The 26,349-nt window shown below is 47.4% G+C and overlaps 2 protein-coding genes across 3 annotated transcripts; one reads left to right on the top strand and one right to left on the bottom strand.

Moving 5' to 3' along the window:
* Positions 1 to 348: 348 nt before the first annotated feature.
* Positions 349 to 17,541, top strand: RAD54L (RAD54 like). Of its 2 annotated transcripts, XM_032192178.1 has the most exons (16): positions 349 to 403; positions 1,082 to 1,142; positions 2,882 to 3,017; positions 3,788 to 3,857; positions 5,703 to 5,991; positions 6,480 to 6,604; positions 8,760 to 8,910; positions 10,111 to 10,237; positions 12,274 to 12,348; positions 12,763 to 12,893; positions 12,997 to 13,107; positions 13,246 to 13,369; positions 13,685 to 13,763; positions 13,867 to 14,046; positions 15,319 to 15,482; positions 16,654 to 17,541. In XM_032192178.1, the coding sequence occupies exons 1-16, from the start codon at positions 386 to 388 to the stop codon at positions 16,853 to 16,855; spliced, it is 2,043 nt and encodes a 680-aa protein (XP_032048069.1). In that variant the 5' UTR covers positions 349 to 385; the 3' UTR covers positions 16,856 to 17,541. The 2 variants fall into 2 exon arrangements, with proteins under 2 accessions (XP_032048069.1, XP_032048070.1); XM_032192179.1 differs by lacking the exons at positions 349 to 403; positions 1,082 to 1,142; positions 2,882 to 3,017 and adding an exon at positions 3,109 to 3,161.
* LRRC41 (leucine rich repeat containing 41) lies at positions 17,524 to 26,207 on the bottom strand. Its single transcript, XM_032192240.1, has 10 exons — positions 26,099 to 26,207; positions 25,911 to 25,997; positions 25,251 to 25,321; positions 23,312 to 24,458; positions 22,432 to 22,677; positions 21,407 to 21,571; positions 20,736 to 20,834; positions 20,161 to 20,283; positions 19,191 to 19,266; positions 17,524 to 18,493 (listed from the first exon to the last, which is right to left on the bottom strand). The coding sequence occupies exons 1-10, from the start codon at positions 26,205 to 26,207 to the stop codon at positions 18,259 to 18,261; spliced, it is 2,358 nt and encodes a 785-aa protein (XP_032048131.1). The 3' UTR covers positions 17,524 to 18,258.
* Positions 26,208 to 26,349: the final 142 nt, after the last annotated feature.

The following is a 26,349-nucleotide window of genomic DNA, read 5'->3' as shown; positions in this document are numbered from 1 at the left end:
GGGCAAAGTTGCCTTTTGTGGGGTTTGGGGGGGCTTTTTGAGGTCTGGGGGATGCTTTTGTGGGGTCTGGGGCCTGTTTTGTGATGAGGAGGGGGTCACAGCCTTGTCTGTAGGGTCTGGTGACCCTGGTGCTGTCCGTTGGCAGCTGAGGTGAGTGGTGGCGATGGGGTCAGCTCAGCCAGCTGTGGGGTTTCTGTGTGGTTGGGCGCTCACCGAGCGTGACAGTGGCACATCTGTCTTGCCAGACGCCCCTCAAGTTTTGTCTTGTTTTTGTTTTTTTCAGGCTCAGAAGAGAAGGAAGGCTGGTGGTGAGACGGAGAGCAGGGAATGCTACAGGTCGCCCTTCCGTAAGCCCCTGGCTCAGCTGACCAACGGGCCCCGCTGCATGGATAGCAGTCAGCATGTGAGTGGGTGTGCTGCTGGCCTGGGTTGTGTATGGGGAGCACAGGGACTTCTATGGACCCATATAATCCCAATTATATGTAACATTCAGAGGTGTTACAGAAGCCCTGCGTGGTTTTTAGGAGGGACCTCTGCTTGTTCCAGTCATGTCGTGCTGAAGGAGATGTAGTGGGGGTACTTACTACACTGGAAAACTTTTATAAGAGTTCTGTAGGGCCTTGGTGAAGGACTGTGCTGAGATACGTGGCTGGCTTTCCATGCGCACGTCTCAGGTGCTGTCTGCTTGCTCTATGCTCTCTGGGCTTCCACTGATGGAACACAGCCCCTTTGCAGGTGTTAATTGCCTGACTGCATTACTGAGGTTAGGGAGGATTTAAAGAAGTGAGTAATGACAGTGGATTTAAGAAGACGGAGTCAAGAAAGTCAGTTTCATGTGTTGGAAAACCCAAAGGAAAACAGCTTTGAGAAGCGGAGGTGCTGGTGGAGAAGTTGTGCTGTTCTGTTACTTTCTTCCTTTTGGATATTTTTGAAAATAGTTGGGGTTGGAGCTTGAGAAGATTGAGTAGAGGGACTCTCAACACTTGGCAAAACTGAGTTCTCAAAAAACATTTTGAGCTTGCTGTCTTGACCAATCTCTGATTTCAAACTTCTGAAGCATGTTTTCTTTTTGAATTCTTAGGAGGCTTTTATCCGCAGCATTTTATCCAAACCCTTCAGAATCCCCATTCCAAATTATAAAGGTAAGATGAGGAGGTATAAGGATTGTCTGTGTTCTCTGACTCCAGTAAAATAGGTAATGCTCTGGCCTGTCAAATATGTCTGTGGGGATTACTGTGTGGGTGTTTCTTTTTCGTTTGGAATGATGCATGTGTTCCAAAAACTCTGAGTTAACTCCAAAAGAAAAATACACCAGTATTAACAAAGTCTTCGTATTTCTTACTTGTGTTTAGTTTGGATAATCCTGCATTTCAGAACTGGATTTTGTATTCTTATGGTTATGTATTTGATGTAGTGCCAAGAGGTTGTATGCCACATTGCAAATACAAAAGCAAGATGAATTCTAATCCATGGAAATTTATCACCTAAATAATACCCTGATGGTACAAACAGACAGAAGGCTAGGGTGAAAAAGAAAGTTCTTTCAACTTTGCTTGGTGTGCTGAGTCTCAAGGTGATCTTCAAAGCAAGGGTAGTTTTGAACTTGAAAGCCTCAGCTGGTTTTGAATCAGGGATCGGAAGATCTCAGAAACAAAAGGAGCTTTTCTTGACCCCTTCTTTCCCTTCGCTATCCAGCTGAAATTTTGAAAGATGGGTCAGTCAGTGTCACTCACACGTTAGTTATAAAATATGTCTGGAGGCATGTTCAGCCAGGCTGCATATTAAATGAGCGGCCCTGGAAGAGTTTGTTTGACATAGTTCTTAGCTTGTAGGAAAAGCAGAATTATCAGGAGACTGTAGTGGACCTATAACTGTAAAAGCTGATTTCTGTGACTGTTGGCTTCCTCTCTTAACTGGGAGTGGAGATTGCTTCCTTTACCCTTTCTTGATGGGGAGGCATCGTTGTCTCAACTTGTGATACGCTCCCATTTTGCAAGCAGTAGGGGAATTGATTCCACTTGATTCTTTCCCAAGCAAAATCAATCCTGGGAGCATAATTGTCTCAGATGTCTTTGAGCTGAATTTCGACAGGAGAAGTGATTTGTCTGTGTTCTTTCTATGTTAATCTCAATTCCAAAACTACAATCAAAATATAACACTAGGAAAATGGACTCCTCCTATTTTATTTTATTTTATTTTATTTTTTTTTAACTTTTCTGAGAGATTGGCTACAATGCCAAACATCTGCTATTGCTCAGCGGAGAGTAAAATAATATCCTTGCTTACGTAACAGCAGTATGGTTCTAACTGTAACACTGTAGAACTTCTTAATGTCTAAGTTTCTTCTTGACATTGTGCAAAAGATAAAGCTCTTGCTGAGCTTGGATTAGAGGATACAAAAAGAGGCTCTGTCCCAGTACATACAATGTACATGGAAACGTATTTTTTGAGCTGCTGAAGCTTGAATCCTGCTAGTCTTTCAAAAAAGAGAAACAGCCACCTTTAAGTACTAGGAGCATCTGTGGTGCCCAGAGGGAAGCATTGTGCCTGTTTGTGGCTCTGATCTGGTGTGACAGTGTCAGTCACCTTGCAAGTTACTTTGTCCTATTGTATGCCAGCATAGCTGGCATCTGCTGCACCCAGTGTGGGCAGTGCCACTGCTCCATCTTCGCCTCTGCATCTTTGCAGAGCTACCTGCTGTGTGCAGGCAGAGTGCTGCCAAACAAGTGCCCTCGTGGATTTGCAGTCTGCAACTGTTGTCTTCTCCACTTTAGCACTGCACCCAGTTAATCCACCGTTTCCAAACTTAATCAGACACTTCTGCAAGGCTCTGCTTTCTTCTGGAAGAAGTTCTTTGAGTTGTGCCTTTGTTTGCTTTCAGGGCCAACGGGCTTGCGGGCGCTGGGCATCAAACGGGCAGGGCTGAGGAGTCCTCTCCATGACCCTTTTGAGGAAGGAGCTCTGGTTCTATATGAGCCCCCACCGCTGAGTGCCCACGAACAGCTGAAAATAGACAAGTGAGTCATCACCTGTGCAAACGCTTTAGCTCTGACCTCTTTGCACATGTAGGTTTGCGTGCTTTCTTCCTGTTTTTGTCTGAGCTGGGATCTGGACATCGAGGCAAGCTGGGTTCCAAGTATTCTCCCTCTGAGTTGCTTCAGGTATGGCAACAGTCAAAGGAAGGCATACACCCATGCCAGATTGTTTCCCTTCTTCCACAGCCTGTTTGATCTCCCACTCATCAAACATTAAAACCTGTTGCAGGGAATGCAGGTGCACACATGTAGAAGCTGTTTAGAAAATCTTGTGGCTCAGGAAACATCAGTGTATGGAGACAGCAAAAAGGAGATGGCTGACAGTCAGATGTTAGGCTGCCTAATGGTTTTTATTCTGCCATAGTTCCTTCTGTGCCATTGTAACTTTTAAAAGGCTGTCAGCTGGGATATTTGTAGACAGAAGGGGGTGTTCCCTGATTAGGTCTCTCCAGTAATGCAATTACAGTATTCTTATTGAGACAAGGAAAAAAATAATGACTTTTAAATGCCTTTCTGAATAATGTTCTGCCCTTGTTCTAGGGCACGGACACTTTAGATAGTAGATGAGGCCTGTGCAACTCTGTTCTCAAAACTGAATTCATCCTTTTTTCACTTTCTTTGGTAGTTGTTTCCTTTATGCCACTGAGGAGTCCTCAGAATAGCAGTGAGACTTAAAGAAAAAACAAAACCTAAACACATGCTGTGCCGAGTGAAGTAATCATACTGTCATCTTTCTTGACTCTCTCCTGCAGGGACAAAGTACCTGTCCATGTTGTGGTGGATCCTGTCCTCAGCCGTGTTTTACGGCCTCATCAGAGAGAAGTAAGTTTTCTACCAGGACATGAGAGTATGGCTGGAGGACTTGGTGCATTTCCGAAAGCTGTAGTCCCTCTGCTGTAATTGTTGCTCACCAACTGTGAGGTCTGCACAGCCCTCACAAACTAGCAGCGTGGGACAACAGACTTTAGTCTGTTACAAAAACAAAGTGAAATGCTTGTTTTAACCATCATCTTAGAGGCCTGTATGGTGTAAATATTGTGTCCTGCATTATGCAAGAGGCTGTGCTGGGAGTGTTACAACAGTCCTGTGCGTCCTTTGTGCTTGTGAGCCATCAGTGACCTAGGGAGACTTGGAATTTACAGGTGGAGAGCGCTTAAAAACATCTTATGCCATAAAATGTGGAACATCACAATATTGAAGCTAAAGCTAATCCCCAAATATCTAGTGTAGATATCTGCAGAGTTTGAGATTCATCACAGATGCAGTATAATATCCTTTAAGCCTAGAGGCAGCACTGGTGGAAGCTGTTATTGCTGATCTTCAGGCTAAGCAGGTCAAGCCTGTTGTCTCCCTGCATGGGAGATCTTCAGATGGCTCTGAGAGCGCTGTAGGCTGCTCCTGGGTTGTTCTTTTGTCTCAGAGTTGGTGCTGAACCCATGACCCATCATAATGCTGGCCTTTGGCTATATAGCTGGAGGCACTCTGTTTGGGTAAGATCCTGCCTGCTGGCTTTTTTGTCAGGTACTGATAGTTACGTTGGTGTCCTAAGCGCATTGTCTGTTTTTTGACAGCTGCTCAAAAAGCAGACTCTGTTCTAGTCCGACTGATCAGTCGTTGCCTGCTGAGATTCCTGTGCTGCTTTTTCAGCTGATGCTCCCAGCCTGTGGTACAGCTTTGCTCCTTGTCAAGTAATTTGCCTTGTTGCTGGGAGGTTACCGAACTGGTTCCCCAGCCAATTTTTTCCATTTTTTTGGTCAGCAGTATATTTGAACCAGTTGAACAATTACTTAATAAGCTTCAATGCTCTTAAGAGCCTGAGAAAGGAAGAAAATGACTTGCAAGTGGTCTGTCTTCTGGTCCCGAACAGTGGAAAGTACAGGCGTGAATTTGTCGGTGTGTTGAAGTTGTCTGTCACTCCCTGCTCAGTTGACAGCGCAGGGAGCTTGCTCATTGCCAGGACAATGCCCCAGGTTTTCTTTAATTCTCTATCATCACATGATAGAACAGTTTGCAGAGTCTTTTTTTTTTTTTTTTTTTTCCCCTTTTATCTGTCCTGGTTATGTGTCAAAGCCTAGCAAACGGGCTGAGCTCTTCTACCACGTGACATGAGCTATAACCTCAGCTCTGTTCCTTTTCTGAAGCTAAATCTGCTTTGGACTTTGAGTCCCAAGGTGAGTCATAGTGGTTCCGTGCTTCTAGGCAGAAGGCTTGAGGGTTGCTGAGGGTATTCTGAGAGTTAATCAGGGAGTAGAAACAAGACTGGGCGCTCCATTGGGTGCTGTTAAGATGCTTAACATATATTTGCGTTCATTGATGCAGGTTAGCTGATGGCCTGGGCCTAGCTAGCCTGGCCAAGGGTAGAAATGTTGGGGAATTCAAGTTAGGGAGCTAGTTATAACTACACAGTAAAAACGTACTGAAATTGTGTGCATGTTACGAATTGTCAGCAGCAGTAACGTTTCCTCAGACCAGGTGGGGCTGAATTTTAGCTGTGTCTTGGGTGATTTCCCTCTGTCTCATTAGAGTGCTGTACATCCCCTGGGACGTGCTACACGGATACGTTGTTTGCTGTAATATCAGTCCTGTGCAATGCAGTAATAAAGCTGTAATGAAGTTGTCATTCTGTGGCTGTCCTCGTCCTGCTCTAACAGAACAATTTCATGGCAGGGAGTGAAATTCCTCTGGGAGTGCGTGACGAGCCGGCGGATCCCTGGTAGTCATGGCTGTATCATGGCAGACGAGATGGGGCTGGGCAAAACCCTGCAGTGCATCACTCTCATGTGGACGCTTCTCCGGCAGAGTCCAGACTGCAAGCCTGAAATTGAGAAAGCCATGGTGGTGTCTCCCTCCAGCCTGGTCAGAAACTGGTACAATGAAGTAGAGAAATGGCTGGGGGGAAGGATCCAGCCACTGGCCATTGACGGAGGCTCCAAAGAAGAAATTGACCACAAACTAGGTACAGAAATGTTTACAAATGGTGCGGTTGGCTGGCTTAGGTCAAAACCTTCTGTTGGAAGAAGCCTACAGCAGCTGTGAGCTGTCAGTAGAGCTCTGGAGACTGATGAAAATTTCCTTGTACCATGTTTAGATAGGGTCACTGCCTGTTTGATAATGCTTGCTCTTTTGCAATAACCCAAGTCCAGCCGTGTGATTAAGACAGGGCAGTTCCTGTGTGTTGTCTTTGCTCCAGACAGAATCTAGGACAGGACTGGGCAGAGGTGGGAAGGGGTTGGAAATGGGAGCAGTTATGGGGGAAGTGTCATTGCTATATGTGGGTGGAAAGGATGCCTACAGAGGAACCAGCTCTTTGTCAGGGTTCAGCAGCATTGAAACAAATGGAAAGGTTTTCCTAGTTTTTTAGTGCAAAAGGATTGATTTTGACTGCAGAGTTTGGACCCTTTTTCTGTTTTAATCCTTTCTCCTTTTCTCCCTTTCCACTCACAGTTGGCTTTATGAACCAGCGTGGTGTGCGAGTGCCTTCACCCATCCTGATCATCTCCTATGAGACCTTTCGACTTCATGCTGAGGCCCTACAGAAGGGCAGTGTTGGGCTGGTCATATGTGATGAGGTATGGGGGAGTTTCTAAGGAGAACACATTCCTGATGTTTTCTTGAGATTAGGACAAATCTTGCTTCTGAAAAGGTGGGATGTGATTGAGCTTTATGTTCTACCCACTAATTTTTAACTTGGCTATGTTTTGAGCAAGAAGTTGGGCTGGAGACTCCTGAGGTAAATGGTTTCAGCATGCTTTTGTGTGTCATATTGGCTGCCCTCAGCCCCTTGTCTGGCAGTCTCAAGTTGTGATGTGGAGGAAGGTATCTGTCATGGTCCCTTTTGCTCAGATTGAGGGCCGTGCATCAAGTCAGTTGTTGAACCCAGGTTTTATTCACTCTTTTCCCTACTCCCTGACTGCTAGGCCGCTTTGCTGCTCTAGCTGTAACATCCCAAATCTCTATATTCTAAGGCTCTTTGTCCAGGCTTGAATCCTGCTGAGGACGGGGTAATAAGGTGCTGTTGTGCTTCTCCAGGGGACAACGGACAGCTCATGGAATTAGGGTCAGGACCTGAGGAGAGCCAGTTAACCAGCAGTCCTGTTTCCCAAGGTTCCCTTGGCATAGGGGGAGTAGGAGTGCCCTGCTCTTTGGAGTCACAAGCTCAGAAGGCTTGTTTCTGTGCTTGTGGGGGAGTTTGAAGGGTTCCCCCATGGCAGGACTCTTTTCCCCTCTGTGGAGCCTACTGCTTGCAGCAGAGGGAGGAGATCTGGGAGGTACCTCAGGTGCTGCTTGTTCAAGAACAAGCAGACCTTGCCTGACTCCCTGCTTGCTGGCTGCTGGCTCCAGCTTTGCCAAGCCTGAGTCCTCAAGCTGTGTTTTCATATGGCTGAAATGGAGTTTTTTCCTCTATCATTACATATTTATGCTCACAGTTAGTGAGGGGCAAAGAGATTCTGAAGAAAAGCAAATGCCCTCTGCCTCCCTGAGATGATAAAGCTGGGGCCCTCAGCCAGCTCTCTTCGCTCTGTGGGCAGTTAGAGATTTGTTACAAAGTGGCGCCACCCGGTGGTTTGGTTCTGTATGTGCTGGAACTGCTGTGAGGAATGTAAAGTGCCCTCAGGACTCAGACAACTTGCATCTGCCTTTTAGGCACTGATTCTGTGACTGCCTCCACCTCCCCGTGCCCCTGGGGCAGGCCAGCAGCTGGGTTGCTGGGAATGCAGGTCCTTGGCTCTGCATCTTCCCTGTGTTCCCAATAAATACTTGTCTCTGAAGTAACCTGGCTCCTGTAACAAGCATCTCTCCACGTAGGCTTTGTCCTACATCAAAACACTCAGATGCTAATAGAACTGCTTTTCCTAGCTGTCTCGTAGGGTTTTGCAGGGGCTTTGTTTGTCATTCCTTTGGGAATCAGAGGCCTCAGCAGTTCCAAGTGTGTACATACAGAGTGTATGTACAGTAACAGTTTGTGGAAAATGAAGCAGACTTCAAATCAAAGCAAGAAAAAAAGATTTGTTCCACTTCTGTGTGTTTTTTTTTTTTTTTTTAATTTGCTCATGTATTTGTAGACGTTTTCTTTCTTAATCCTGTTTTTTTCTTTTTCCTGAAAGTCATTTTTCATTTTACCTCCCAGTTCTTCCAGGCCGTGGAACACAGGCTGTGAAACACTGGTGTAGAGCAATTTGTTTTCTGCCTCATCCCCTTTTTGGATTGGGAAATGGGGCCCATATTTGGATTACTGGCTGTTGATGCAGAACCCCTTTTATTAGGGTGGAAAGGCCTGGGAGTTCTGAGTATAGATGGTGTGAACGACTTGATGATCTTGACCTTGGATGATGCAAGGCCAAGAGTTCAGTGCCTGATGCTGGTAACTGGAAGTGTCCTTGGCTTTGATTGGGAAACAATTCTCGGAGCTCGCAATTGTCAGCATTGTCATGGAAGGTGCTTTCACCTGGGGGTGACTCAGATGTCCCTAGTCTGGGAATATTGTAATGGAAATGCCGTGTTTCATCACAGTGACTTCAGGTTTCCCACCAGGCTCTTGCCTTTAAAAGATGTGTGTCACAACGGCTGAATACATGTAAAACACTTACTCTGTTACAGGAATGGGACAAGCTATGAGGCAGATTGTAACAATCATGACATGTCAGTCCTGATAAGTGTCTTTAAGCTGCTTCCCATCACGACCACTAGATTTATCAGTTGCATTTGTGTTGTCTTTTTTCAAAGGGCCACAGACTGAAGAACTCTGAAAACCAAACATACCAGGCTCTCAACAGCTTAAACACACCTCGGCGAGTCCTCATCTCAGGCACCCCCATTCAGAATGACTTGCTTGAATATTTCAGCCTGGTGCACTTCGTTAATTCCGGCATCCTAGGTAAGAAATACAAACGTGTGAGACATGAGGAAGGAGGAGGTTGCTGGCAAGGCCTCCCCTGATTACTGGTGAGAGCAGCAAGCAAGACATCGGTGAGAGGAAAGGTCACCTGCAGACTGGAGTCTTAATTCTCCTTCAGTTTGAGTCTAGAAAAGTCTAGGTCAAGATCCTCTTGTCAAGAGGCTGTATGTGATTAGAGCTCTGTTTCAGTTTAAAGTATTTGAATCAAACAGTTTGAGAGGGATTATTAATGATTAAGGTAAGATGATACGTGACCCTGAGTACTACATGGCTGATCTTAAGTAGCTATACTGGTCAGCCAATGTGTCCACTTAGGCTAGGAGTTTCTGATAAGTGTTTGGAGATACTGCAGGAGTTGCTGAGCTGGAAGAGCCAGCTTGTAACAATACTCCCCACAACGCTCAAAGGCGATAGCAAAGTAGCAATCTAGGCCAGGAATGATGCCTTTGTGGGGGAGGCTCTGTCCAGAGCAGGGTTTGACGTGACATGTTTTTTGCATTGAGTACAGAGGTGGCCTGGAAGACAGCTTCCTCCTGCTGTCCCTGTACCCATCTGGCATAGGAGTTTGAATTGACTAGAGCATGGTGATACAGTATATGTTGTGGCATGTGTTATTTCCATGTGCTTCATTTTTTATTTTTTAATAAAATATTTTGCCCCTTGACTTGTGCTTTGGGCAAAACTAGTCTCCCTGTACTTGCACTTCTTTCTGTCTGAGATGAGGCTAATACTCTAAGCAGTGCTGTCAGAGCTGTATGCATGCAGTGGTCACTTTCCCACTTTCAGCCTGTGAGCAGTAACAAGGAACTGATGACAAATAATTTTGAAACAGACACGTAATGTCTGCGCTGTTATTTGCAAGGATAAACTCTGGGAGTAAAACTGTAGTTGGAATGTGAGCAAATCAGTATGTGCCTGATGGGACTTGGGTTTAACTAAACTTTTATTAGCTTTGGCAGTGCAGTGTTGTTACAATAGAAAATAATCTGCTGTTGTACAGATTTGCCTGCCTTGTTTGAATCTTCCCTGGATAGAACAAAAACCAAATCACACTGATGGGGCAAGAGTTTGTTTTATCTGCTGGGCCACATGCTTTATGGTATGATAACTGGCGCTGTGGGGGTACTGATCAAAGGTTATTTGGTAGGAGTTGTCACCTTTTCATCTCTGTTTGTGCAGGGACTGCACAGGAATTTAAAAGACATTTTGAATTACCCATCTTGAAAGGCAGAGATGCAGATGCAAGTGATGCTGAGCGACAAAAAGGAGAAGAGAGGCTTAAAGAGCTGATCAGCATCGTGAACAGGTGAACTTCATCCCTCTTCTCTTTCTAGAGCTTTTGCATAAACCCTTGGTGCATGGATACGTTCCCAAATTAAAGTTGTAGCTGTAACAAATTCCCTTGCCAGTTAAGTCTATTCAGTAAGTGATTGTGCAAGTGTTTATTGCCTAAGAATCTATGTGACATGTATCTTTAGTCTGAAAAGCAGCACACTGAAATGGCACAGTTAGCTGCAGTCACCCCCGAGCAAATGTACTCAGATACTGACTCGTGATTTGGCTCTTATGTTTTGGTTTTCTCTTGGTGCCTGAACAGTCAGGTAGCATCCTTTCATTTGCATTAACAGAACTACAGCGTAGATGGGGTCAGCCTGCAGATCCACCTGACCCAGCTGTGAGTAGCAGACAGTGTGTGCAGTGTTGCTTAGCTTGCTGGTGATGCCCAAGTCACAGAAGAGTCCAGCTTGTACTTTCATAGCTGTTTGCTCTGTAGGGCTAATGGGATTAGGATAATAGCATCAGAGACGTACCTTTTGATCCCTAGGTAGCACCTTTGTCAAGCAAAATGCAATCTTACTTGTCTGATTTTTAGTATGTACTTAAATCTGGTTTGTTTTATGTTGATGAATACAACCAGTGTGTCCACATCTGCTGGCAGTTCTCTTACTAGATACTCTTCTGAATTCTTAGCGGTACTATCATCATCATTTTTTTCTTTTTTTTTAATCTTAGCTTTTGCACCCATTACAAATACAGTCTAGCTGCTCACAGTCATGGTAAATTGAATTTCACACAGTATAGCCTCTCTATAGAGACAGCCATGGCCTTGACTCGGGTCAGCCTGCAGAAGACTTGAGAGAAAGAAAAGGCTAGGAGAAGAGCTTATTCTTTCTTGAGGTGCATTTTTTCTTTAGCTGATCCACATGTGGTGTCAAAGTGTGTTCAGGAATGCTTGTGCCTGGCTGTGTTGAGGTCTGTGTCCTTTCCTTTATTGTGTAACAATCATAATATACAAACAAGGAAAACGAAATGCGTGAATTGCAAGGTGAATTGGTTGGATTTACAGACGAGGTAGTGATCCAAAGATATGTGGAATCATAGGCTGGAATGCCCTGCAGAAGGCTTCTAATCCATCTTGCTGTACCAAGGCAGAGGGTGGTAGACCTAAAGCATCCCATAACTTAATTTCCACTCAGCACCAGAGACCTCACAAATTGCTCACGACACTTTTTCCAGGGCATCACTGTCTTTGCGGTTAGAAAATGCTCTTAATGTGTAACCTAAATCTTCCTAACTGCAGTTTAAGCCTGTGACTTTTCATCCTACTGATTATGGGTTTGGAGACGAGATTATTCCTTTCTTTAACAACCTTTGACAGATTTCAGAGCTGTGATATATCCCTGCTGTCTTTTCTTCTGTGGATTTTGTAACATCATATTTTTAATATTTCCTGGCAGAACTGGGTTTCTGCACTTTTTAAATTCTGGTTGTTCAGTTCAGCACTTTTTCTAGTCCATGCCATCTTTTCTGAAGTATGGTAGAACTATTCCATGGGGCATTTCCAGAGCCCTAGAGGATATGCTGTGAGCTCGTGTTGTGGGCCAGACAATGAATCCATCTTGGCAGAGGATGGCTACTGAGTTACCGGAGGAGCTGACTGCTTTGGGCTCTGTCTGTTGTGTGATGGTTAAATCCTTTCCCTGTTTGCTGTCCATGCCATTGATCTGGTGCCATGTGAGTTGATAATGCTGTTGGTAGTTTGAGGAAGAGCTGAACTTCTCTGCAAAGTGACTGGGCTTTCTTAGGTGTGATTATGCTTGATTCCTCCAAATCTCATGAGGCTGGGAGCCTGGCAGAGGTAGTGGGCTGTCCTGGCTTCTGTAGTGTGGGCTGATGAAGCCGCTTAGTGGGTGGTGGGTGTCCAGCTTCTGCCATGCGTTGGATTGTCACAGACTTCTAGAGATAAGATGTCAAAGCTTTGTGTTGAGCTCATGAGGAAAAATACTGATAAAACAAGGTTTTGTTGTGCATCTTATCTGATCTTTGTTTTCTTCTTTGCAGGTGTTTAATCCGAAGGACTTCGGACATTCTCTCCAAATACCTGCCAGTGAAGATAGAGCAGGTGGTCTGCTGCAGGTACCAGAAAGCTTATGCCCTGAGTGAGGGAGCAACAAGAAGGATTAAAAAGCTGCAAAAAGCAGTGACTTCTGTGCTTGTGCTGACTGCTACCCTCGGGAATAAGATTGACACCATTTGCAATTCCTGAAGCAGGGATGGACAATCCACAGCTGGGGGTTTTGCAAGGTGACCGGCCTGCTTTGGGCAGCTGTGTGGAGCAGAGCCCTGGGCTACGCTGAGTATCTGTGAGCTGCTTTCTCAGCTCTGGGCAGAGATAGCAGCAATCCACCACCAGTATCAGAGGCAGTTCTAGGCTGTCTGGGCTGTAGCTAAAAAGGGGTGCTAGAGCTAAAATGAAGCCACTGTGTAGATGGAGGAGGAGAGGTGTTGGTTTGGGGACAGGGTGACTGCAGGGCTCTTACTCTGTTTCAGGCTGACACCTCTGCAGGCTGAGCTTTACAAGAACTTCCTGAAGCAAGCCAAGCCAGTGGAGGAGCTGAAGGAGGGCAAGATCAGTGTGTCATCTCTCTCTTCCATCACTTCCCTGAAGAAGCTCTGCAATCGTGAGTTCTTCCACTGGTGTAATGGGCTTGTTGTCTTTTTTACACTGGTGTTTTTTTGTGTCTCTGTGCATTCCACAGACTCTGAGCTCTGTTTGTCTTCTAGACCCTGCCCTTATTTATGATAAGTGTGTGGAAGAAGAAGAAGGATTTATGGGAGCCTTGGATTTGTTCCCTGCTGGCTACAGCACCAAATCTGTGGAGCCCCAGCTTTCAGGTACTGTGGAGCTCAGCAGTGCAAATGTGCTGCCTAACACGCAACCATGAAGAGTGTAGTGTCCTCTCAAGTGACCCTCCAAGGTCAGGAATTTTAGAACTTCTTTTCTAGCTTGCTTTCTTCTTTCTTTTTATCCAGGAAAGATGCTGGTTTTGGACTACATCCTTGCAGTTACAAAAAGCACCAGTAATGACAAGGTGGTTTTAGTGTCTAACTACACTCAGACATTGGACCTATTTGAAAAGCTCTGCAGGAGCAGAAGGTTTGTCTCTGGGTTTCATTTGTCTAATCCTGCAAAATTGTACATGAAGCTTACACTGTAAAAGAAACTGCCTATTTTTAAAGCTTCTGTCAGCAGGAACTTTTGACCTGTCACGTACCTCAGATGTTCTGGAATTGGAACTAATGTGGCTTGTGCTCTTGCTACTGGGGTCACTCAGCAGAAAAGCTCTAGCCTGATGCAAAAGCTTCTAAAGCCTAGGCCCTTGTTAGAAGGCAGTTTGGGGAAGATTTTTGTCTAAGTGGGATGCTCTAAAGGTCACAGCTGTCAGATGGTAGCAAACATTGTATATTCTAGGTATTTATACGTCCGGCTGGATGGCACCATGTCCATTAAAAAGAGAGCGAAGATTGTGGAGCGATTCAACAGCCCCTCAGTAAGTAGAACCTGCCAGATGTGGGCAGATGTGCCAGTTCTTAGAGCTGTGAGTACGGTGAAGCTGCCTCTGTTGTTTAATCCAAGCCTCCCTTTCTCCCCAGAGCCCTGAGTTTATCTTCATGCTAAGCAGCAAAGCAGGCGGCTGCGGTTTGAATTTGATCGGGGCGAACAGGCTGGTTATGTTTGACCCAGACTGGAATCCTGCTAACGATGAACAGGCCATGGCTCGTGTGTGGCGGGACGGCCAGAAGAAGATGTGCTACATCTATCGGCTGCTTTCGGTGAGTTCATCTTCTCACCTCCTCCCTGTGGGGTCCTTGGTGCCAGCCCAGACTAAGATTTAATGCCACTGCTGGAACAATTTGTATGGGAGTGTCAGTGATTACTCTTCAGAAAAGTCTTCTCTATGCCCTCGTTCACCTTTACCTCTCCATTAACCTTCACTTCATCTTGTTCAGGATGACCTCTTCTGTGAACTTGTGTTCCTTGATGAATAGTTATTTTATTTTGACAAAATAGATGTTCTTTGCCCTTTTCTTCCTTATGGTGTTCTACTTTTTCTCTGACCTGGTTGCACCTGGAAGCAGGCAGCTCCTTTGCTTTTAGGACTACCAAATGTGTCTGCAAATCTGACCTAACCCCTCCCTACCTCTGTATTACATTTGCTTGCAAAACAAATGTTTTTCCTCTTATTTTTTGCTTTAAAAATGTAACATACTGACTTCCATGTACATCTGCTTTAGAAGTAGTCATCTCCCTCCAGACACAGCGTGGGATTGATCTGTGTGTGGGTGAATCAGCAAACACTGCTGATGCTCTTCTGACCCAGGGCCAGCTCTTGCTGCTTTTTGGTTTTTGTCATCTGGCCCCTGGAGCATCTGACTGTGAGAGTGCTCCAGTCCAAGCAGGCGATGCTAAGCAATGCTAGTCATTTCATGGCTCTCCCATGTCTTGTCCTGTAGCTTACCAACTGATCCTACCAAACAGTGCTGCTGTTAGCTCCCATACTACTGAGCCTCCTCTGGCAAGGATGTTCGTGATGAACTGGGCAAGTGCTAGAAAGGAAAGCTGCTCGCAGGAATTTTAGGCTGGGCAGGAACTGGGGAGCAAACTTTTGCCTTGACCTCAGTGGCCTGGGCTGTCACCAGGGTTGTTGTTTCATGACTTGAAGGCTTGTGCTGTGCAAGTTCTGTATGTTGGCAGCTCTGTTAGGAGGCGCTTTCCCTTTCTTCCCATCAACATCACCTGGTGCAGTGTGTGAGCTCCAGACACAAGGGGCAGTTCCACCTCTTCCTCATCTGTATCCCAGTGGGATCCACTTCTGTAGCCACAGAGAAAGACAAGAGAAGCAGAGTTGGGTTAGATCAGTAACCACATGGGACACGGTCAGAGTACAGCTGATAACACGTGCCTCACATCCGTACTGGTCTGGCAAGGCACTCAGTGGTCCCAGCAGCTTATGTCTGATTGCCTTTTGCTCTGTGACACTTCCCAATGTCGTCTCCTCCCCTAGCATCCCAACTGTGCTTCAACTCTGACCTTCTTTTCTGTAGACAGGGACCATAGAAGAGAAGATATTCCAGCGCCAGACCCACAAGAAGGCACTCAGCAGCTGTGTGGTGGATGAAGAGCAGGATGTAGAGAGGCACTTCTCGCTCGGGGAGCTCAAGGAGCTGTTCACGTTGAATGAGACCACCACCAGTGACACCCATGACAAGTGAGTATACTGGTGGTATAAGGGGTAACACAGGGGGTCAGCAAAGAACTCCTCACTTTATTCTACTGATTCAGTGCTGCTACAGGCAGCAGGAAGAAGCTCAGAGAGGGAGAGCCTCAAGTGTCTGTTTCTGAAGCTGTTAACCACCTGGAGATTAGCAGTTCCGTGCTGTCTTCCTACTTTTATGTTAGAAGAGCTGCGTTTGCTTGATGAGTGAGCAAGCTATCTTGTTAGCTGCCTTTGTTTGGAGGCTGTGAAATACTGAGAAAGAGGGATTGATCAGAACTGTTCCAAGTTGGTGGAGCCCAGCTCGGTCCTTCCTTGCCATTCCTTCTCTTTATGGTTTGCCCAATTCTGCTGCCAGTGCTTTCTGTCTGCTAAGAGCTCAGGAGGCCAACCCAAGTGCTGCTCTGAGCAGGCAAAAATCCTATGCTCCATTGTCTGCCCTTCCTTCTGTATCCCCAGCCCCCAAGACCTGTGGTGGTGTAGCTACCAGAAAGATGACAGTGCAGGAAAATGCTTCACTGGGAAGGTTAATAAGACTTAATTCAAGCAGGAAGTGAAGAGGATTAGTTTTAAGCTGACTCGAAGCTTAGCTCTGTGTAAGTGTCTTGTCTGTGTGGCACCAAGCCTTGCTGGCAGGACTGCTGCTGTTCCTTTCCCTTGTGCAGCTGTTCAACCTGGCATCTCCTGGACAGCCTGAGCACAACCCAGTGGCTGTGGCAGGAGCCAGGATGGAGCAGTCTGGAGCAGGGCGTGCTCTCCTGAGCTCAGGAGGTTTGACATGGTGCTTGACACGATGCTAAAGATGTGTTAGTAGCAGGGATGTTCGTTTGGGATTGGCTCTAAACATTCCTCACGTTTCAAGGGAAACACATCTCGAACTTAACTGTGGCCCCTGCTGGCTCATTTCTACAGAGCTAAACGCAGGGAGCAGCACCATTAGAAACCAAACTAGAGGTTTTCCAAAATGCTTCCATCTCTTTCACCCATGCCAGAGTTCGGTTGTGAGTCTAAATGAAGCACAGCAGTAATTGATGCTGTCTGATAGTCCAGTCAGAGGGTTGCAGATGAGAGGCAATCCAGACGTAACTGGGCTGCATTTTTAAACAACCCATAAGCCAAACAAGCTGAGGAACCTTGCACTGACCTTGCGCTGCCTCTGTTCCAGGATCAAGTGTCGTCGCTGCGTGAACGGCCACCAGGTCCGGCCCCCTCCAGAGGGCTCTGACTGCACCTCTGACCTCTCGCAGTGGAAGCACTGCGCTGACAAGCGGGGGCTGCAGGACTCCGTGCTGAAGGCTGTGTGGGATGCTGCCGTCACCTTCACCTTTCACCACCACTCCCATGAGGAGCAGCGAGGAATTCCCTAACAGGTTACTGTCCCCCTGTGGGGGCACGTTAATCCCTTTCAAGGAAAGGGGCAGTGGATAGCAGTACATGCTGGTTTGTTACACAAACATTTGTTACACAGCTGTGGGATAGCAGAACAGCGTGGTTTCTGAGAGGCTGGAAGGCCCTTAGCACTGGTCAGTGTCTGCTGCAACAGCAATGAGTTCAGGGCTTTTTCTCTGCTGCTGTATTTTATGCCTGAGAAGCAGCGCACTGGGAATAACTGGACCTTGTGCGCTTGATCACGGATTCAGTGCTGGTTCTCATGCTGACGGTATACGCCTTCTGCTCAAAGTCCTGCCTTCAGCTTTGTGGTAAGCCTGCAGGTTTAGAGCACTCCAGGTGCAGTCACATTTTTTCCACTGATAGCTGTTACTCAAAGCTGCAGGGGGAAAAACATGCGGGATCCATTTCTGCCATGAAATGTGAACCGTGGTGATTACTCAGGAACAAAAGGGTCTGTAAAAACCCTCTGCTTTTATGTTGAGCATCTTGCCTGAGAGAACACGCAGGCAGTAGAAAATCAGGCTCAATTAAGGTCAATCCATTTCTAAAACCACTTGCTTTATTATGGGTGGGATCCCCAGATCTAGCAGAGTGTTTTAATTTATTACTATCCAGTAATAAAATTCACACACATGATACATGATGGGTCTTAATTCTATTTTTATTATAAAAATGTTACAAAACAAACTATTCAAAACTCCTGAAAAATGAGTGCAGATATGGAGTAGAGGCAAGAAGAATTCTTTTCCCAGACACCTTGATAAATGATTGCAAATTATATACAAAGCAGCTTGCTGTTTAATTTTCTTAAGAAGTAAAATTTTCCAAACAAAAGCTCAAATGTGAGAGCTTTATTTAGCTTTTTTAAATTACTAATTTGAAGTGGAGGGAGGAGTTCCTATTTCAGGAATCACACTGGCTGAGGCTGTCATTCTGTCCAACCCCCCTGCTCAAAAGCAGGGTAACCTAGATCAAGTTGTCAGGGTCCATGTCTAGAAAGTTTCTGCTGTTTTGAAGGACTGAGATATTTATTAATGAGATATTGGCTGAACCAACATGGAATTTGTACAAAACTCCAGTGAAATAAATAACTGCTTGTCCAGAGATCTGCGGGATGTCACAGAAGCTTATTTGATGCATCTATCCCATTTAAAGTCTAAAACTGGAACTGACAGACAAACTGGAAATACAGCTGTTGACACAAATGGCCACCTCTATTGCTTTGCTGTGGCACCTCTTCTTCAAAGGAACAGAAAAGCAACAAGACAGCTTCACCTTGGTTGAACCACGGAAAGAAAACCCTACCTGTGTTAAGTCTTACTGGCCATGGACAGAACTGATCAAGTTCAAGCTGATCTGTCTTCTCTTCTTGTGTCCATCACATGACACTGATGTAGTCAGCAAAGGCCTGGGAAGAGTCCCACGAGTCATTGACCACGCTGCACACTGCTTTGAGACGCCGAAGGGCTTCTTGAGCTGTCTCAGCATCCTGATCCAGCCAATTTTGAAAGAGGCGGAGGTGGGTGAATTGAATCCGTCCCCCTCTCTGCTGGATGTGGCCTTCTAGCTTCTTGGTGAATTCCAGGAGCCCATCAGGTTTAATGCAGTTTGAGCTTTCCAGGAAAAGGAGGACGAAAAACTCATTAAGAGTCTAGGCTGCAATTTGAGCAGTTTAAATCACTTGCCCCCTCTAGTAATTACTCATGCAAGGATGAGAGGATGTTTCAGTGTAAAATACAGCTTCCTTCTACAGTATAAAGTAGGAATGATCCCTTAATGTCAGTTTAAAAAATAAACACAGTAGTGCAGGTTACTGCCTCTGTTTAGGGCCATTCAGGCTCAAAAAAAAAGAGCAGTTCAGGTTGAGAACAAAGATGATGAAAGGAATGCAGAGGCATTCATAGGATCTGAGAGGGGCAATGACAGCGCTCACTCCCTGTGCTGGGGTGGTGGGAACAGAGCTGTTCATGCTGATGCCTGTGAATAGATGTATGTAGATCCATCAGTTCTAACCTTCAGAGCAAGGAGGGGATGCAGCAGTCTCCCAGGGGAGCAAAAAAATGAAAGCTGCTTTGAAGATGGAGCCTGACTCATTTATAAATGTGCAGGGCAACCCCTCAGGGAGTATGGCCTGGCCTCAGAGACACTGGAGATCTCTGAGGTTCTAAGTGCCCATTCTCTAGCCACAGTGCAGCATTCTTTAAGCTTTTCTTGTGCACACATTCCCTTAAGGAAGGAACAAAACCCTGCTTGGGCTTTTCCTGGACTTCCTGAAACAATAAGTACAGTGTGTTAAGAGCAGCAGAATACCTGACGTCCAGCTGGCAAAGAGAAGAGGAGGAATCTTCAGAGAAAATGTCTGCCAGGGCAACCAGCCTGTGATTCCCTAAGAAGGGAGAAACGCAACTGTTAGATGCAAACTGGGAATGATCCTCAATATTTAAAGCGTTTTGGGGGTGGGAGCAGTGCAGAAAGGTGGCTTTGAAGATGCATTGACAACACAAAGGACTTATCTTCAGTTTGTCCCCAAGTGAGTTCAGCCCCCAAACAGTATTCGAGGTGCTAGAAATGTTTGCTTATGGGACAGGTTGTTTTACTAGAAAAAAATCCTGGTTTTTGTTTTGCAAGTTAAAATTCAGCTGTGTTTTGAAACAGACAAAAGCAGAGGCTTAAACACAAACCTTGACAATTAAGTGCATTTCAGGTGCTCCCAAGCTTTCCTGTTTTATTTCATTAAAAGATCAGAAAACAATATTTTGGGTGGACGTGAAATTCATTTCTCAAACATTTCTTGTGGTCTGTAATCCATAAAGGCAATTCCTGCTGTAGGTTTGGTTCTACTTCTTTAAAATAACCTTTACTAGTTCCTACCCCTCCAGTGCCTAATGAGTTTTTAAAGCTTTTAAGGCCCAAAGTTGGGTAAAATCTGTGGTTCTGGATGAAAAGTAGTGCATCTGCTGGTGTATCCATTCCTGTCAGAGGCTGAAGCAGATCAGCATTCAGCAGATCTGAACTCCTGCTGATACGTGCTTTAGCTACAGAGAAAAATAACTGTAATGTCCCTGTAGCACCAAGACTCCTGGTGCATTGCTGAGTGCTACTGAAAAAAAAAAAAAAAAAAAGTTCTCAGCCCCCTCATTTTATGAGCTAATGGTGACTAAGCTGACTCTGCTCACACATCTGTTAAGTTTGGCACCAGCTAGGAATGGTTCTAACTCCAACCTGAAGCTACCTCCAGGAGAGCTGGTCCAAGGTCATGACCAACATCCACAACACTCACCAAGGCGATTCCCCGGCAGTCTGAGGCTCTTCAAAGATGAATTTCTCTTCACTGTATTGATGATTTCCGTCAGAAACTCAGCAGTGCAGCTTTCAAACAGCCGGCAGAAAGAGAATGAGATTTCTACAGAAGAAATGGATTGACACCACACGTTAGTAACTCCCTGTGTGCTTCATTATTCCTTAATTACATCCTGCATATAGCTCCATGTGCAAGAACAAAGCTTCCCTGGCAGCAGACCACACGACATCACTGCTGTTCTGTCACGTGAAGATAGCAGTCACTGCACCAGGGAGGTGGCTTTGCCAGCTGACCCAGTTAAAGGCTGATGTCTTCTGCAGGTTAAAAGCCTTTTTTTACAGCTAAGACCTCTTTGCAGCACAGGCTAACTTTGCAGTTGATCCTCTCTGCCCTGCTGGCACATAGAACCCAACACATTCCCCTTCTGCCAGCATCTACAGCTCTGCTCCTGGGACACTGACGTTTGGCCAAACCTTCTGAAGATCATTTCTTAAACATCAGCCAGCCAACCAAAACAGCCAGCTGTGGCACCAAGGCCCAGGAGCTTGCTGTACCTTGCAAGACGGGATCCTGAAGCAAAAGCAGAACTTCTTTTTGGTGGTCAGCCAGGTTCACATCGTGAAAGCTCAGCTTCTTCAAGCTTGGATTGCACTCTGAAAACAAAATGAGTTCTCAGGTCAAGTACTGCACGGCCTTAGGATAAAAAGAATCTGACCCAAAAACCAGCTAACACCCACAAACTACTCGGCAGTGGATAAACTGTGCTGGATTGTGGATAATTAAAAAGAAACCATCCTGTTGTGCAGAGCATTCATGAGCTCAGCACAGAAAAGGGGCTGGCTGACACCCACTTCCTTTTCTCATGACTCCAAGGATGTTCACACTGAAGCCACGCACCCACCTGAACTGGTTCCATGTTAAAAAGACTGGCAAGACATGGACGTGGCAAAAGCCCAGAGTTTAGATACAGGAGGTTCAGGCACCTGAGCACCTCAGGACTGCTGCTGGGTGTTCCCTAGCAGTTTGTGAGCAGAGTCCCACAAATGCAGCCAAACTGCTTCTAGACTGAAGCTTCACCCAGCAGAACTGCCAGCAAGAGGAAGCTGTAACAGGCTCTGGCAGAGTCTGAGCCAACTAAAAAGCAAGCAGCCACTCCTAGGATGGAAGAGCACAGCAAGGAACTGCTCTGTGTCACAGTTAAGCTACCTGCGGGATAGCAGAGTACCTTTAAGTGCCTGCAAAAGGAGCCCGAGCTCCTGGGAAGAGGGCAGCGTGGCGCTGTCAAGAGACAACTGCTGGAGGGACTTTGAAGCCTTAAGCACTGGCAGCAGGAACATGGTGTGCAGAGGTTCCCTGGGGAATCGGATCTCCAGCTGCTCCAGGCAGCTCTCTAAGGCAAGAAAAACAAACAACGATAAAAGAGCTTGGTCTGGAGTACCTGTCTTCAACGCAGCTAGGTCCCGGGGCAACCAAGGATCCGTGTGCCTGACGTGTCTCATTTAGGTTGGTGGCAAGTGCTGGCCCCATAGCACCATATGGGAACTCAGGCCTGTGGTAATATAAACCCCTCATTTCAGGAATCCTGCAAGACCACCAATTCCTGCTGTGTTCTGGCAGTGAAACAGTCCTTGAGAAAAGGCCACCCTTTATGCACAAACCTGTAGTTTCTTCCCAGACCACAACGTTCACTGACCCCACTCCATACTGACTCAGGGGTTAGTTACTAGTTTTACCCTGTTTGTTCAGGAGCTAATAAGGGTGACGAGAGACCTGTGAGCTGAGAACACCCTGCTGCAGCTCCCTGACTTACTCAGAAGCTTGTACAGCACTACCATCTCCTCTGGTGCTGTGACCATCAAGAGAAGCTTGCCCTCTTCTTAAAAGTCATAAGTCTTGAAGCCTCACAGTCAGTGGCATGGGCACAGCAGAAGCTCCTGAACAATTTAAAGATCTGGTGGGATATGCTCCCTGTGGGCTGCTGGGCATGTTGGGTCTGGTCTTGTACAAAGCCAATGTTGTGGCAGGCTGGTGTGGCATTAAGGTGCTTTGTCCAAAACTCTGGCTCCACAGAGAGCATCACAGACTGGAAATGATGAGGTGCACACCACCACCACCACCTGAATCAGGAAGGTGAGGCTGTAATCACTTAATTACACGCCACTGTGACAATGCAGAGCTCAATTCTTGTATGTCAAGACAACTCTTATCTGCCTGCCACATCCTGTGCATCGCTCAGGATCTGTTTCCTACCTGGGATTTCTGCATCACTGCAGCTTGGATTCCCCTCTGGGCCGTTCCCCTCCAGCTGGTTCTTGAGGTCGAAGCTGACGGAGAGTGTGTGGAGCTGGGGAAGGGTGCTGAGGATGCAGCGAACGAGCTCCATGCAGGGCATGTGGGAGAAGACGTCGCTCACGCGCAGCACGTGGAGGCGGCAGTCCGGGTGTCGGGAAAGGGCCCGGAGCCCCGAGAGGATGCAGAAGATGTTCGCACCCAGGCCTGGAACAGCGTTTGTACAGAGAGGAGTTAGATGTGCCTGCGCAGAGGCACCACGCACGCTCAGCTGGAGCTCCACCAACAGCAGAGCTTTCAGCTCAACTTGTCCAGCCAAGCTACTGCAGTCAAAGGCTAAACTCACAAACTGCCAGGGGGTTCCTCCTAGGTACGCCCTATCCACAGGTTAAGTTACAGCACTGACTGCATACAGGGGAATCCACCAGCCTGGAAAAACTGGCAGGCTCAGGGCCCACCTCACTTCCCCACCAGGAAAGTGTAGCTGGTATCTGACCAGGCTTTGGTTCATCTTCTGTTTTGTTTCCTGGCCACCCCATCTGCCCTTGTGATCCTACTGGGCTTATGTTGCACCTCTCTTTTCTCCACCCCGATGTGCTATGTTTTTGCAGTTCCATGCTTTCATCTCAGCACCATTTCCTCTGACAAATAAAGGGTCCTCTCTTACTCCTCTTGCCCTCAAACAAGTCCTCCCTCTCATTAAACTTCTCTACCAATGCCATTCTCAAGATCAGGAACCAATACTGCCCCTTCCAGTACAAATAAGATCAGGGTAAGCCTGAGCAGTAAGTCAGACCCTTAGACAGCAGCTGGAAGGAAGCGTCCTGTCCGCACCACTAACCGTTGTAAGACAGAACCAGGTTTTCTAAAGACACCCAGGAGCTTAGCAGGTTACTCAGAGTCCGACACATGTCCCCAGTCAAAGGGATGGAGCACAATTCAAGTGTGGACACACTTCGGAAGCGGGGAGCAGTTTTCAGAGGAAAGATCCCAGCAGATCCTCCTCTTTTCTTACAGCCAGCATTGCCAGAGCATGGATATCCACTGGAGGAACTAGTCCAGTTCCCAGCGTTTTCTCCCTCTGCGATGCTGTTTTTGTCAAGTAGTCCTGAACTGTCTTCTCTAGCAACAGTAAAAACAAAATCATACAGGTCATCCGGGTCAGCACACAGTCCCCTGCTGCGTCTGAGGCAGCGGCGTTTCTTCCCTACTGCAGATTTCAGCCGTCTGCGAGACTTTCGAAGGACCGGGTGACAGGACAGCTGTTTGGAGCAGCAAGAAGACCCTCCTTGCATGCTGGCGTGGTCACAGGACACCTTGCTGCTTGCCTCCTCGCACGCTCGGTTTTGCAGAGGACAGCTCAGTCTGGAGAGGCCGGAGTTCTGGCCAGGGCCAGCTCCCTGTCCATCCCCCTCCACCTGCACATCAGCCTCCTTCAGAGCCCCGCAGGATCCCTTCAGGTTCTCCCCATCGCTCCACTCCCTCTCTGGTTGCTCTCGTGTTGACCCCTGGCTTTGGGCATTGCCCTCCTCTCTGCAAAGGCCACACGGGCTGCTGCGATAGGCAAGAGCATTTCCTGACCGCCAAAAGCCAGCGCTCATGCTCAAAATGAGAACGAGAAGAACCGTGTCAGGAACAGGCCAGGAATATATGGACAACTGGCTGACTGAGCCATGGTGAATCAGCCGGTGAAGAAGTAAAACCAGTGAATGCCTGACGGACTGGTCTGAGGAGAGGAGGTGCTGGAACTTCAGGATCCGCAGGGAGTGGGCCAGGTTCTCGAGCACTTTTTGGTTGTGCTCAGCAGTGAGCTCCACGGCGCCCTGCAGCATGTTGCACAGGGTGAGCTGCGTGACGTGTGGTGAACTGTGGAGCAGTGGTGAGAAATGATGGTCGTTGAGGCGCCAGTCAGAGGAAACATCCAAGACACCGTGAAGGACATTTGAGAAGAACGTTTCAAGGAACTTCTTCCTCCAGCAGGTTATACTCTGCAATGAAATTACCTCAGAGTCAACCAGGATAAAAACTCCTGAACAGCGCCACGCTAACAAAAACTCAGGCATAATTTCTTTTATTCTGTTTAAATCAAATTATTGCTGTCTGCTACACTGGTAAACAGTGTCCAACAACACTACTGCTAGCACAACTCAGATTGTATTCCTAGCTTTCAGCATCCTTTTCTTTCCATCCATTTTTTTTCCCCCCGTGTTAATTGTTCAAAAACTGAATTGCTCTTGTCACTATCTTTTCATTCTGCTTTTGGCTTAATTTAAATATATTTCAGTGTTTTGAAACCAAAACTTGGGAATTTTCTTCCCAAGTGTCTATTTATAGGCTACACAAGTTGGTTGTTGACCATCCTTTTGTGATCCTGAATTGATGGAACTTTAGTTTTCGTACACAAAACAATTCTTTCAAACTCACTCTCTTCTGTCAGGGTTTTCCAGCACCTTCTAATACATCAGCACATTTTTGCAAGCGTAGGTGTGAGTGTGACAGGAGATACTGGCTTTTATCTTCTGTTTCCCTAAGAATTGCATCTGAAAAGACAGAGTTTATTTCTTCAGCACACTCACTGGTGTGAAATCAAGGCTGCGTACGCTGTGTGTCCCATTATAAACTGTTTCCCCAAATGATTTCTGTACCAGGGCCACGTCTCTGAGCTCTACAAACACCTATACGTAAATGCCAGCAGTGACCAGGAGCAGCAGCACGCTCCAGAGCGAAACCCTTCAGCAGACAGCAGAATCGGGACATCAGTGCCCTGCCGCTTCCCTCACCTCCGAGTTGGGGGGCCTGGTTTTCATCACGTCATCCCACAGCTTGCGCCAGACGGGCTGCGTGGAGAGCCCTATAAAAAACCCACAAACACAAACATATCACCTCTTCTTACCAGCTACAAATCCTGCTGCAGAGCTCAGCCCCTCGGTGCTTGTCTGAGGGGGAAGCTGAGGGAAAAGGGGTTCGGGCAAGGACAAGGAAGGTGTTTTGTGGTCCTTAGGTTGAATGTGAGGAGGTAAAGACAGTGGGATTTAAAAGTTAGGGGTACTCCAGCTTGGGATCATGCCTCCTGACAGGGGTATCCCTGTCTGGTTGGGCAGCGTGAAGCTGTCCCTACAGTTTGGGGTTCCATGAGGGGGAGCTCCCTACAAATTGGGGTCCATGAGGGAAGTCCCTACAGCTTTGGGGTCAGTGTGTGTGTGTGTGGGGTCCCTACGGTTTTGGGGTCCCATGAAGGGAGTCCCTACAGTTTGGGGTCCTTTGAGGGGTATCTCTACAGTTTGGGGTCAGTCGGGGGGGGGGATCCCTACACTTTGGGGTCCGTGAGGGGGATCCCTGCCATTTGGGATCCCCCCCTCCGAGCCGGGGCGAGGAACCCTCTCCCCACCGGCTTAATTTTGGGGGTCCCCCGATCCCCCCCCCATCCCCACCGGCCGCACCTGCTCTCCGCGCGGCGGCCTCGGCTCTCTCCAGACGGAAGACGGAGAGCAGCGGCAGGAGCCCCCTCAGGAGGTGCCCGGGCAGCGCTGCGGAGAGCGAGAAGGAGACGACGGCAGCTGAAGGACCGGCCCCCGGCCCTCCGCCCCGCTCCCGTGCCTGATGCCGCTACCTCCCCTCGCCTCCTTACCCCACACATCGGGCTCCAGGGCCGCCATGCTGCGGCTCACGGCCGCGGCGCTGAGCGCCAGGAGGCTGCTCGGCCCCTCCGCCGCCATAGCCCCGCGCCGCGCCGCCATCTTGGGGCGGGGGCGGGCCGCGCCGCCGCCATTTTGAGAGGGGAGGCGGCGGGCGGCCATCTTGGGGAGGTCAAGGCGGGAAAGGGGGAGCAGGGGAACGGCGGCCATGGTGGCCCCGGCCTCGGGTCCCTGAGGGCAGCCC

This window comes from Aythya fuligula, chromosome 8, assembly GCF_009819795.1.
Source record: "Aythya fuligula isolate bAytFul2 chromosome 8, bAytFul2.pri, whole genome shotgun sequence".
Lineage (NCBI taxonomy): Eukaryota > Metazoa > Chordata > Aves > Anseriformes > Anatidae > Aythya > Aythya fuligula.
This window is presented reverse-complemented; position numbering and strand designations above follow the sequence as displayed.